This window comes from Zosterops lateralis (genome assembly GCF_965231275.1).
Source record: "Zosterops lateralis genome assembly, chromosome: 17".
In the NCBI taxonomy this organism is placed as follows: Eukaryota; Metazoa; Chordata; class Aves; order Passeriformes; family Zosteropidae; genus Zosterops; species Zosterops lateralis.
In genome coordinates, this window is record NC_139777.1 from 2,792,081 (window position 1) to 2,804,747 (window position 12,667).

The window sequence follows — 12,667 nt, forward strand, 5'->3', positions numbered from 1 at the left end:
ACCCGAGCGGCTCGCCGTACCGCGACGGGCAGGGCTGCGCGCTGAGCCTCACGGGTTCGCCCGAACTACGGAGCGCCGCAGCGGCCAATTCCCGCCGGGCCGCCGCAGCCATGCCGCGGTACGCGCAGCTGGTGATGGGCCCGGCGGGCAGCGGGAAGGTGAGCGGGGAACGGCGGGGAATGAGGGGCGGCGGGAGCCTCCTGACGGCTCCTGACCGCCGTGTGTGCCTTGCAGAGCACGTACTGCTCCACCATGGTGCAGCACTGCGAGGCGCTGGGCCGCGCCGTGCAGGTGGTGAACCTGGACCCGGCGGCCGAGCTCTTCAGCTACCCCGTGATGGCAGGTGAGGCCCCGGGCAGCCCCCGGGCATGGCTGGGCACGGCCGGACTCCCACCGCCCCTGGGCGCGCTGCAGGACGAGTTCTGTTGCTCTAAAACACCGCTCATGCAGCAGCGGGGGGAAATGTTGGAAAATCGTTCCGATAAAATAGTGATTTTTATGTCAGTGAATAATTCTAGGCTGGTAGCAAATAGTGCCTGTGACAGAGGTTAATGCAGTCTTGTAATTGGGATAATTCCCTACATTCAGTGACTGTTGCCCTGTGCCAGCTCGTGCTTAATCTCTGTATTTAATTACACCAGTGATTGATATGTACTGGCAGATGCCTCAGGTTTTGAGAATAACAATAGTGTTTGTGTCTGAACAAAGATGATAAGGAAAGTGCATCTTCACCTGGCCATATAGCTGAGTGCTTTCAAGAGAAGAGATTAATTAGAATATCCAGGACCACAAGAGGAAAATCTAGGGAATTAAATGTTACTCAGAAAATCACCAGGAACTCTCAAAACACCCAGCCCCAAATAAGTCCAGGGACGTATTTAGCATATATTTATTTGGTGAATTAAAGCATTTGTGTAAGAGTCATGAACATAACCCGTTTTGTTTGGCTGCTGGCTGTGCTTGTGCCAGAGAGATCCCTCTGCACCCAGCCCTGCTGTGAAGTTGTGTTGGTTTTCTCAGCTGCCAAACTGCCTGCAGGGTTGATTTCCTGGCTCTGGTGCCGTTTGTGTTGTCGCAGACATCCGCGAGCTGATAGAAGTGGACGATGTCATGGAAGATGAGTCCTTGAGGTTTGGCCCCAATGGTGGCCTGGTGTTTTGCATGGAATACTTTGCCAATAACTTCAGCTGGCTGGAGGAGAGCCTGGGGCACGTGGAGGATGACTATGTTTTGTTCGATTGCCCAGGTAAATACATGCTAATGTTTGGTATCTTCACAAGCATTGAAAAATTTGGAAATTGGCAAATTTGGTTGTGGGTGGTCATTGTAATTCCCATTTTGTTGAGCTGTTAACAGTTGTCAGAGTCACTTCCAGCTGTGAACTTGATCCTGGGCTGATCTGGGAGACTGCACAGATGTTTGGTAGCATCATGAGCTGTGGCAACTGCAAACTAAAACTAAATGGAAACCAAAGGAGGAAAACCCCCCTTTTATTTCTTTTCCACTTCACCCAAACACAGTCAGAGCTGCCTGAAAAGAGGGGGTGCTTTCCTTATCAGTTTTTATTTAAGTGCAATTCCCATGTCTATATATAACTGTGGGCTGTTCCTGTTTGCTTCACATTCCTGTCTGTTGATATCCTGAGTGTGCCCCCAGGTCAGATTGAACTCTACACACACCTGCCAGTGATGAAACAGTTGGTGGAGCAGCTGCAGCAGTGGGAATTCCGTGTCTGTGGAGTTTTCCTTGTGGATTCTCAGTTTATGGTGGAATCTTTCAAGGTATCCATTTTGAAATCTGTTGATAAAAGTTCGTTTTTATAAAGAACAATAAGCCTAAGCCATTCAGGGAGCTGGGTTTGCCCAGAGGAAAAATTGCCAAGTCCAAGGGAGATCTGGTTGCTGTCATCAGACACATCTTGCAGCAAGGACAATCCCAGGGGGATGTAAAGCACTGGGAGAGTGGTCAGACTGGGACAGGCACAGAGGGATTGTGCAGTGAATATTCACAGAGCCAAAAGTTGACTGGGCACAGCCCAGAGCAGCCTGGTCTGACCTGGAAGTGCCTCTGTTGGAGCAGTTTTAGGAGCCAGATATCTCTCATGGAATCACAGAAGAATTTAGGTTGGAAGGGACTTCTGGAGGTTTTCTCAGATCCCAAGAACAAGCAGCCCACTTTTCCCATTAGCAGTAACTGTGCCAAGAAGGGTTTGGGTTTTCTTAATGCCCTTTTCAGTGGCAGATCCATATTTGAGCCTCCAGAAATTGAGAGGGCACTTGGCAGCTCCTTTTTCCAGCAGAGAAAATGATTCCTCATATGGCTTTGTGTCCATGTTCCATATATTCATTACCAGATTTGGCCTGTGGTTGAGTCTCCTGTGTGTTTGTGTTGTGTTTTTCTGTACTTTAATACATCATTTTTCATCCTCTTCAAGTTTATTTCTGGAATCCTGGCAGCTCTCAGTGCAATGATATCTTTGGAGATTCCACAGATTAACGTCATGACCAAAATGGATTTGCTGAGCAAGAAAGCCAAGAAGGAAATAGAAAAGTAAGTTTCCAAAGAATTATTTACTCTGCAGTATATTATATGTGGCAAAGTTTACTGAAAGTTCAGTCTCATGTTTCCCACAATTAAAACATACTCTTTTGGAATGGGAGAAGATGCATTTTGTTTATTTCAGAAAATAGCCTTTAAACATCTGGGTGGGATGCTTAGTTTAGTCAGAGTCAAAAGGATAGCTCCATGTTTGTACTGATGGCTGTGTTTTTATGTAAATAATTGTCTTGGATCTTTTGTGTCATTCTAAATGACTGACTTTCAGTGTTGATGGTGACTTTGTTTCTCCAGGTACTTGGATCCAGATATGTATTCTATGATTGAAGATTCTACAAATATATTGAGAAGTAAAAGGTTTAAAAAACTGACCAAATCTATATGTGGATTGGTAGGTATATTGCTTTTGAGCTGGTACCCTAAATTCACTATCACTTTTTGCCTCTTTCAACTAAAATGTTTATTTTTTCAGATTAGCATGAGATTCTTGATGCTACTGATGTGATACTCTTGATATCTGGATTAGAGCCAATACATTTTCTTGGAATTCTGTTGGCAATTTTGGGAATTGGCTTTTGCTGCTGTGTAGAACTTAAGACCAGTAGCCACATGTTCTGAGTCGGGAATTGCCAATGGTTTGCAGTATGACTTTAAATGGGGTTTAGAAGTCCAGACAAGTGTGGTTTAAGTGGCTTAGAGTGCTGTGATTGAGCATTAACTCTCTGCATTTCCCTACCAACATCCTTTGAACCCTTCTGTAGATTGATGACTATGGTATGGTTCGGTTCCTGCCTTTGGATCGCTCCGATGAGGAAAGTATAAACATCGTCCTGCAGCACATAGACTTCACCATTCAGTATGGAGAGGATCTGGAATTTAAAGAGCCAAAGGTAAGGGACTGTTGGTGAGAAGATGAAAGATTAGAAAGTATCCATAAGTTGTAATATAAATATATTCTTTGCCTTGATAATGAATTATTTTCTTAGTATGGTTCAAAATAAACCATGTTTAGTCTTTCAGTGACAATGCATCATCTTCATTTAGTTATAAAAGCAAAATTCTTTAATATCATCCAGCATATGCATGTTGATCAGATGGTTGCTTAAAAGTATTGCTTTGGTTTTCAAAATTTAACAGTTTTACCCTTCAAATGTCAGAAAGGATTACTAAGATTTTTTTCCTGCATGACTGTTCAAAGTCCCCTGATGATTCCTGTGTTCAACCCAGGAAGGTTTATATTTTTCTGGTTTTTTTTTTTTTTTTTTTTTGACAGGAATGTGAAGAAGATAAATCTGCGCTTGTGGATGAATACTTTCAAGATCGTGTGGATGAGTAAAAAACATGTTCAAACTGGGAGGAAAATACTTTGCTTTTGGTAAAAAATAAAAATTAAATTAAAAACCCCCAACCCCCTACACAAACACACTTGATGTTTTACCTGTAAAATAGCTGATATTTATAGTGGAGAGTGAGTTACATGACTTCATAACTACTTTAATAAAATGGTTTTTTATTATGTTTGTGTGTGTTATAAAATACATAGGCCAGTGTTAGTACATATAAAAAAGCAGAGTCAGAACTGGGCAAGAGGGTCAACAGACAGCAAATCCTGCATATCTAGAGGAAAAGGGCTCAGAAAAAATCTGTATGTGTGTCAGGGTCTGCAAATATATGGGGGAAACCTGATGGTTCGTTTTAAGGATCTCAGAGCACAAAAGACACAGCGGGGGACAACTCAGTTCACTCAATTAAAAATGCACCTTTATTTAGTGCCAACAAATGAGATAATCGGGAGAGAAATAGTAAGAAGGAGAGAGAAAGAGGGGAAGGGGATTACAGCTACCAACAGTGGAGGGATGAGTCCTCGAGGCCCAGAGATGCTGATAGACACGACCTTCTCCAGTGGGGTGATCACAAAAGTGAGCGGGGTCTGCAGAGGTTTTATAGGGTGGTCAAGGCAGGGACCAAAGTGAGGGGCACAGAGCCAAAGGGACCAAAGCGAGGGGACAGAGCCAAAGGGAACCAAAGCGAGGGGCACAGAACCAAGGCAGGAACCACCTGTGTTGAGGCTGGGCGCTCAGGAATGTTGAGGTTGGGTGCTCAGGAACAAGCTCCAAACCCCACCTCTGGTAGAGACAGACCAGTTTGGACAGGCAGCCTCGGCTCAGTCCACTGTGACCACTTCCATTGTTCCTGCACTCTGTTCTCATGGAGATGCATTCCAGTCCTCCAAAACTTGGCAAACGTCCCACCTCAGCCAGGCCAGGGGCTCCTTTCAGAGTCTGGGGTCTCAGTCCTCAATCATCAGAGACAGTTGTGAGGCACATCACATCCTTGGACAGATTCTAACAATGTGGCAGCTTTTTCAACTGGCTGAATTAAACCATTCAAAAGCTGGGGAAACTACAGTGGTTTAATTTACGTCCGGACTGTCATTGGGACGAGCTGTGCTTAGGGCGTGTTGAAAGGACAAACCCCAGCCCTGCAGATGAATTATTATGACTCACCTCCCAATCCTCCCTGACTCATGCTGGACCCGAGCACGAATTCACCATCATTGGGTCACAGTCACAGGGAAAGTCACGGATTGACAGCAGTCCGAGCGTGCGCCTTAAAATACTGTATCCCAATGAACGCAACAGGTTCAGACCCCTCTTGGGCTTCCTGGGATGACGCGCCCTGCGCGGCCGGGCGGGCTGTGCTGGAAACACAGGAGAGAAACCCAACTGCGAGCGGAGCATCTCGGAATCCATTCTCCCCGACAAGAGCGCTGCCTTCCCGGGATCCCCTCCCGGTACCTGGCAGAGCAGTGTCTCTCCGTGGCCCTTTCCTTTGCCCGGGATGCACAGCGATGCTCCCCGCAATCCCGTGCCCGGGATGCACAGCGATGCTCCCCGCAATCCCCTCCCGGCGCTCTGCCTCCGGGGCGGTGCACGGCTCCCGCTTCCCCTCCTCGCACCGCCTCTGCCGCTGCCTCATTTCCTGCAGCCTAGGCGGAGGAGGAAGCTCCGTTGCCTGCTTTCCTGGCCGGTTCTCCTGGCTCCCCTCCCGCCCGGCCCCTCCGAGCCGCCTCGCTGCCCTTCGAGATGCCGGTGAGCGGCTCCGCGCCCGGCGCTGGGCGGCACCGCGGGCTGGAGGGCGCGGGCGGCGGGGCCGGGCCGGGGGCGGCGGGGGGAGCCCGGGCCGGGGAAAGGGCTCTGCTAAAGGGTCTGGCCGTGGACACTGCGGGGGGAAAGAGGGGCTGCAGCTGCGGGGAGCTGCGGGGAATGGCTCTTTCCGGGAGGCTGCTGCAAGGCCAGCGCCTTCCTCTTCCTCCTCTTCCTCCTCCTCCTCTTCGTCCTCTTCCTCCCCCTCCCCTGCCCGGGATCCACCCGCAGCCCCGGCAGCAGCGGGGGAGAGGGCGCTCACACCTTCCTCTCAGTGAAATAAACTCCTTTTTACACCCCAGTCACATCCTCTGCCTCCCCACGAAAGATGAGGGATTTCCACTGGCCTGACACAGCACCCCGGAAATGTTTGAGAGTGCCTAAAAATAAATTCATTAGTTGTTTAAAATCGGTTTTCCAGGGAGAATTTGTTATATGCAGAAAGCTGGTTTGTTTTTAGCTTTGATCAGGTTGGTTTTTTGTTGTTTTGGGGTGTTTTTTACTGCATTAAGCCTGGCTTTCTTTATAATTATCTACTATTAACAGCCAGACATGGAAATAAATTACATATTTTTAATTACTAACTGACTTTCCATGCAATGCCCCAAACCTCAGGCAGGTGAGTGGAGCTGTTACCTCTTGGTGCTGGCAGGATGGGGTCAGGCAGCCCGGGGATGAACATGGATTTTATCCCATCTCCCACCACTGCAACTGCAAGTGGTGCCAGTGGTGGTGCTTTCCTGGCATTCACCAGAATGGCATCAAGATCTGGACCTAAATAGAAAATAGCAATTGTTTGTGAAAGGAAAAAATGCTGGAAGCATCATAATGGACTAGCTGTGACTCCTGTTTGATGAAGACACGGGGGACACGTGATGGGATATGGAAATGTCTATTTTCAGTAGGATCAATAACCAGCTCTCCCTGTCTCTAGGCTTACCACTCCACTTTAATGGACTCAGACACCAAGCTCATTGGGAACATGGCACTGTTACCCATCAGAAGCCAGTTCAAGGGCCCAGCACCTCGAGAAAGTGAGTTTATAATAATCTCTGAATTACTGCATGTAGCTCATCATGTCAGGGGTTCCTCTAAGCCAGCCCCAGCAAGAGTGACAAGAAGAGTCACTGGTGAGAAGTGGAAGGCTTTGCAGTTTAGAGAGGAGGAAAGTTTTCAACTACTTCAGTTGTGCGAGTCATAGAAAATAATTATGCACAGATAATTGTGCTCTGGAAATGAATAGTTTCAGTAATTCAGACCTCTGGTTGCTGTCCTGGTGCTTCCCCTGGTGTCTCCCTGTGCTCCTGAGCAGGGTTTGGAGGAGGCTGTGGTGGTATGAGGCCTCTGTGTCAGAGGAAGTGGGGGTTTGGCTGCAGAGAACTTGTGCTCTGGGCTGAGCCTGGCCACGCCTGCCTGCTCTGAGAGACAGCAGCACTTAAGGGTTCAAAATTTGGGGCTTCAAGAGCTGAAATGAAATTCCAGGCGCCCCAACAGGGCCCACAGGCAGCCAGGGACAGATTCCCCCTCAACATGTGAACTTCCCAGGTGTGGTATTCCCCAGAAATGTGGTGCTTCAGTCTGAAAATTAAATGTAAAGGAATTGTTTCTGGATTTAAGCAGCCTTGGATGGCAGCAAAAGCCAGATTGTCACTGTGTTCTGCTCCCTTCCTGTATTTGAAGAGGATAATGGAATCTGAGTGATTGTGCTGGTATGCTTTCTCCAAAAACATTTTTTCTATCCTTTTATGATGTTAAAACCCTGATGAGTTACTCAAAAGTGGTAGAAAAGTGAGGAACAGCTGAGTTGCTGCTGTTTGTGAAGTGACATATCACAGGGGAAGGAGAAGGGAGAAGGAAGCTTAAATATTACAGTCTGAACTCCTGGTCTTTCAGAAATTTTCTGTTACGTGGTGCTCACTTCTGCTTTTTTCTAAATACCATGGTTTTGCTTTTGCAATAATCCTTATTTATCTATTTCATTGAGTAAAAGTTATGACAAATATAGTGTAACAGTGCACTGCTTAACTCTGTATCTCTTTTTTATTAGCTAAGGACACAGATATTATAGATGAAGCCATCTACTACTTCAAAGCTAATGTTTTCTTCAAAAATTATGAAATTAAGGTAATTTTTTGAGATACTGAGCATATTTTAGTTCTTTGGAGGGTTGGTGCTGTGAATATAAATTTATTTTCAAGGAAGTAATTCTAGAAGATCACAAAAACTCCCCTTCCACTTAATCTTTAAAGTTGGGTAAATGTCATGAATTACAAATCTCTCTCTCATGGGGAAACTGTAGCCCAAAATGGCTTGAATTCATTCCTGTTTCAGACTTTATCAGTTCCACAAAGTCCTGTAATCTAAGAGTTCCTGTTCTTGTTTTGCAGAATGAGGCTGACAGAACACTGATCTATGTGACCCTCTACATTTCTGAGTGCCTGAAAAAACTGCAAAAGGTAAGAAAAACTGAATTTCTGTGGGAAACAGTCTGAGGATTGTTCTGAGGAAAGGATTTCCTGATATTCTCCTACCAGGGGAGCAAATAATCCTCTTCACCCCAGTCCCAGTTGTCAGAGCCTCAAATACTCCAAGGCTGTGGATGTGTTGTGTTGCTCTCCTTCATGAGTTTCCATGTTCCAGATTTATAAAATATTTGGATCTAATGCTCTGGCAGCTTTTGTTCCTAACTGCTAACCCATTGTTTGTCTGGTTCTTCCAGTGTAACTCCAAAGGCCAGGGAGAGAAGGAAATGTACACACTAGGGATCACTAACTTCCCAATCCCAGGGGAGCCTGGCTTTCCACTGAACGCCATCTACGCCAAACCTGCCAACAAGCAGGAGGAAGGTAAGGCTGACCCAGGGCCTCTGAGGATCACACTTTGTTAACTGCATTTAGAATAATTACTGTTAAATCTGAACTCTGTCTTCTGAAGACAGCACAAGCTGGATTTTCTGACCTCGAGGATTCCCCTGGTTCCATAGATAAATTGGGCAAATCAGCTCAGCCAGTGGGGAGTCCCTGCAGGGGTGAAACTCCCTCTCTGCTTTAAGCAGTGATGTCTGATGATTCCCTGTTAAATCCAGTTTGAGCTGGTGCTGCCCAGTTCACCCTGTTTTTGCTGTGCTGCTTTCAGAGGTGATGAGGGCCTACCTGCAGCAGCTGAGGCAAGAAACCGGCCTTCGCCTCTGTGACAAAGTGTTTGACCCTCAGAGTGACAAGCCAAGCAAGGTGAGAGTTCAGTGCCATCACCACAGGGTTAATGAGAGCTTGGGGGTGTTTTTTCAGCCATGTGAGATGGTGGGGTGAGGGTCAGGGATGGGTAACTTCAGCCAAACTTGTCTGATTTTACAGTGACATGGCAGCTGCAAGTCACCAATACATTTAATCTAATGTGATACGACAGCGAATGCCAGTTTGGGTTACTTTCAAAAGCAGGGCACTAATAAAAGGTGTCTGGTTCAGCTCTTCAAAGCACTGCACATCTGCTCTTGGCTGGGATTGTAAATGGAGTTCACAAGCACAAGAGGGGCTGTTTCTCTTCCCAGGCAGCTCTGACTTGAGAGCTGCTTTGAAGTCGATTGTTTTGCCTCACATCCAGATTGAAAAAAAATCGCTAATCAATGAATGAGTCACCTCCTGAGTGTTCACATGTTTCATGTGCAAATGGGATTGCATTTAATGTCAAAATTACTTAGGGTAATTTAGTTTCAAAGGCATGGTTTCCTGATGCATTATGATTGCATTGGAAAAAATATGATACAAGTAAAATAAGAGAAAGTAGAATATGAACTCATTGTGTTCATTCCTATTGTCGCATTCAACTCAATTTCAGTTAAAAACAGTGGAAAATTATGTGTAAACTGGAGCCATGTTGTGTTTGTTGTGTGTCAGAGATGGAATACTTTAAAGTCAATGGAAACCACTTCTGCAGATTTTCTGACTCTGTGCTTCCTTCTGCAGTGGTGGATCTGCTTTGTGAAGAGGCAGTTCATGAACAAGAGTCTCTCAGGCCCTGGGCAGTGAAGCAAAGTGGCCACAACTTTAAGCATTTCCACAGCAAGATGTTCAAGTCTTTTGCCTTTGTTTTGGATACATTTTTTGTACCAAGGAAGAATTAAGTGCTTATGAAGTAAAAAAAAAAAAAAAAAAAGAAAAAAACCCAAATCTGTCAATGAGTGATTGAGGGAGGGAGAGCAAAGAGATAAGTTGTGTAAGCAAATATTATTAAGCTGGTGCTTAATAAGTGGTTTCTAACGTGCTGTTTCAGATTCAAGCTGCTTTGTAATCGTGGCTACAGCATTTAGAAAAGGGCTTGTATTTAAGAGGAGAAATGGGCTTGGCTGTGGGGCAGGGGAGCTGTGTCATTGCTCTGCTGGCTGGAGTCTGGGTGTCGTGTGTCCAGGGAAAACAGACCTCTCACGCTGTGTTGTCCAGTGCAGTGATTTTTACCTTGTTTTCAATAAAATTTGCTTGTAATTAACATGGTAACTACTGTGTGTCTTATGGACAGCCTTCAAAGAAATCCAAGAGGGGTTTTTTTGTTTTGGTTTGGTTTTTGTGAAAGGCTTTGGGGTGACCTAATTGTTGCCTTCCAGGACTTGAAGTGAGTGAACAAGAGCCTGGAATGCCAGGACAAGGGGGAATGGCTTTGAACTGGCAGAGGGCTGGTTTAGATTGGATTTTGGAAAAAAAAAAATCTTCCCAGTGAAGTTGGTGAGGCCCTGGCACAGGGTGCCCAGAGAAGCTGTGGCTGCACCATCCCTGGAAGTGTTTAAGGCCAGGTTGGATTTGGCTTGGAGCAGCCTGGAATAGTGGAAGGTGTCCCTGCCCATGGGTAGAATGAGATGGTTTTTAAGGTCCCTTCCAACCCAAAGCATTCTGTAATTCCATGATTACTGTGTAACGTTTATCAGCAGGAAGTGAATCATCTTCACTGAAAACTGGGATTGATACAGGACCTGCAGTTGCAGCTGTTTATCTGTTTATTTAGCAATCTGTCCCCACAGAGCTGTGCTCCCGAAATGCCTTTACAGGGTAACACAGGCAGATCCCACACAGCTGGTCTGTGGCTGATGGGGCACTCAAACACTCACAAATGGGTAAAAAGGAGCTGTGCTGATTTCTAGAAGACAAATCCACTTCTAGTTTATTCAGGTTTTGCTCCTTCATGACAGGACTTGTGTCACAGTCACCACACACCAACACACTTTTAGCATTATCTGGTGCTGGTGGTGTTTGGCTGCCTGGTGTATTTGTCTGCTGAGAGCTGTGTTCCTCTCCCAGCAGCATTGATGGCAACTCCAAACTGAAAGTTCTCACTGATTCCATTTTTAAGATTAGGATAGCTATGTTTTGAAACGTTTTTGTAATAAAGGTGGGAAAATAAAGTTTATAATTAATCTCTCAGTCTATCCTTGTAGTCAACGGTAGAAATGTAGGTTTCCCAGGAGAAATGTAGGTTTTGAAAAGTCTTTCTCCTCCGCTACCAATTTTTATTAGGCAGGAGCGTCGTTATCTCGGAGACCTCAGTCACATTTAGCTGCAGCAACCACCAGCATAGTAGCATGAGGACAAAAAGGGCGGACTCGAGAGCTGTGGAGGCACGGGGAGTGCGTGTCTCACACCAGAACACACCCAGGGGAGCGGATCCCTCACGGCGGTGCCCGAGCCCCGCTCTCCCCTCAGCCCGTTCCCGCCATCGCGCGGGGTCCTCGGCAAGGGCTGCCCGCCTCACGCCTGTCGGGCCGCTCGGGCTGTCCGCCTCACGCCTGTCGGGCTGCTCGGGCTGCTCGCCTCACGCCTGTCGGGCCGCTCGGGCTGCTCGCCTCACGCCTGTCGGGCCGCGCCGGCACTGCCTTGGCCACCTGCAGGCGGCGGCGAGCGAGGACCCCTCGGTGGCGCCATTTTGGAGTGGCGGCGGGCGGCGGCGGCAGATCCGTGCCCGGTGCCTCGCTCGGGGTCTCTCCCGGTTGCCCCCCCCCTCCCCGTCCCTTCCGTCCCCGCCAGCATGAGTGTGGTGGAGCACGTCCGCGAGATGGCGGCGGCCGGGCTGCACTCGAACGTGCGGCTGCTCAGCGGGCTGCTCCTCACCATGAGCGGCAACAACCCGTGAGTGCCCCGCCGGCAGGGGGCGCGCGGGGCGTGAGGGGAGCGGGGCCGGTTTTGGGGTGTCCCTGCCCCTGTCCCTGTCCTTTTCCCTGCTCTTTTCCCTATCCCTTTCCCTGTCCCTCCCCCTGTCCCTGTCCCTATCCTATTCTCTGCCCCTGTCCCTGCCGGGGATGGAGCCCTCCTCTGTTCGAGTATCAGCACCAGCATCCCTTTGGGTGCCCACTACAACATGGATGTTCTGGCAGAGAATTATAGAATCACTGAAAGGACCTTGAAGATTGTTTTGTTTCACCCCTTCTCCTATGGGCAGGGACACCTTCTACTATCCCAGGTTGCTCCAAGTTCTGTCCAGCCTGGCTTTGGATACTTCCAAGGATCCAGGAGCAGCCACAGCTTCTGTGGACACCCTTTACCAGAGCCTCACCAACTAAACAAGAATGGATATTAGGAAAAAATTCTATCTAAATCTGCCATCTGTCAGTTGAAAGCCATTCCCCCTTGTCCTGTCACTCCAGGCTCTTGTAAATTGTCTCTCTCCATGCTTTTTTGTTGGATTCCCTTATAACATTCCTAGTATGTGTGCCATACTAAGACCAAATAACCTATGAGTATTATAAAGGGGATCTGTATAATGTGGGAATAAGGATTAGGACCAGGACAGCTGTACAAGGAGCTGGTTTACATTTTTAAACTTGAGTCCTTTCAAACAAAACTCAGTTCTGAAATCTGAACGGGCAAAATGCTGGATCCTTTTACCTGATAAAAGGTGAATGGATCCTTGGAGAAAGTTGCTGAGTGTTATGGGAAGGATGGGGGCAGTGGCCAAGCAGCCAAACATTGAGCTGCTCTTGCTGA

The 12,667-nt window shown here is 47.3% G+C and overlaps 3 protein-coding genes across 4 annotated transcripts in view; all 3 read left to right on the forward strand.

Moving 5' to 3' along the window:
* Positions 1-97: 97 nt before the first annotated feature.
* Positions 98-3,957, forward strand: GPN3 (GPN-loop GTPase 3). The gene is made up of 8 exons (XM_083873848.1): positions 98-158; positions 235-343; positions 1,079-1,246; positions 1,657-1,781; positions 2,435-2,550; positions 2,851-2,947; positions 3,318-3,446; positions 3,830-3,957. The coding sequence occupies exons 1-8, from the start codon at positions 111-113 to the stop codon at positions 3,890-3,892; spliced, it is 855 nt and encodes a 284-aa protein (XP_083729974.1). The 5' UTR covers positions 98-110; the 3' UTR covers positions 3,893-3,957.
* Positions 3,958-5,539: 1,582 nt separating this feature from the next.
* ARPC3 (actin related protein 2/3 complex subunit 3) lies at positions 5,540-10,184 on the forward strand. The gene is made up of 7 exons (XM_083873619.1): positions 5,540-5,648; positions 6,637-6,736; positions 7,750-7,826; positions 8,090-8,158; positions 8,422-8,548; positions 8,838-8,932; positions 9,665-10,184. Exons 1-7 carry the CDS (start codon positions 5,643-5,645, stop codon positions 9,725-9,727), a joined length of 537 nt encoding a protein of 178 aa, XP_083729745.1. The 5' UTR covers positions 5,540-5,642; the 3' UTR covers positions 9,728-10,184.
* A 1,520-nt stretch (positions 10,185-11,704) lies between these two features.
* Positions 11,705-12,667, forward strand: part of ANAPC7 (anaphase promoting complex subunit 7) — a 29,593-nt gene continuing 28,630 nt past the window's right edge. For both annotated transcript variants that reach the window (XR_014591290.1, XM_083873909.1), the window contains exon 1: positions 11,705-11,812. Coding sequence is in view for 1 of the 2 variants with exons in the window: in XM_083873909.1 (XP_083730035.1) it covers positions 11,712-11,812 (101 nt within the window). In the remaining variant the exon portion in view is untranslated. The remainder of the gene's footprint in view (positions 11,813-12,667) is intronic.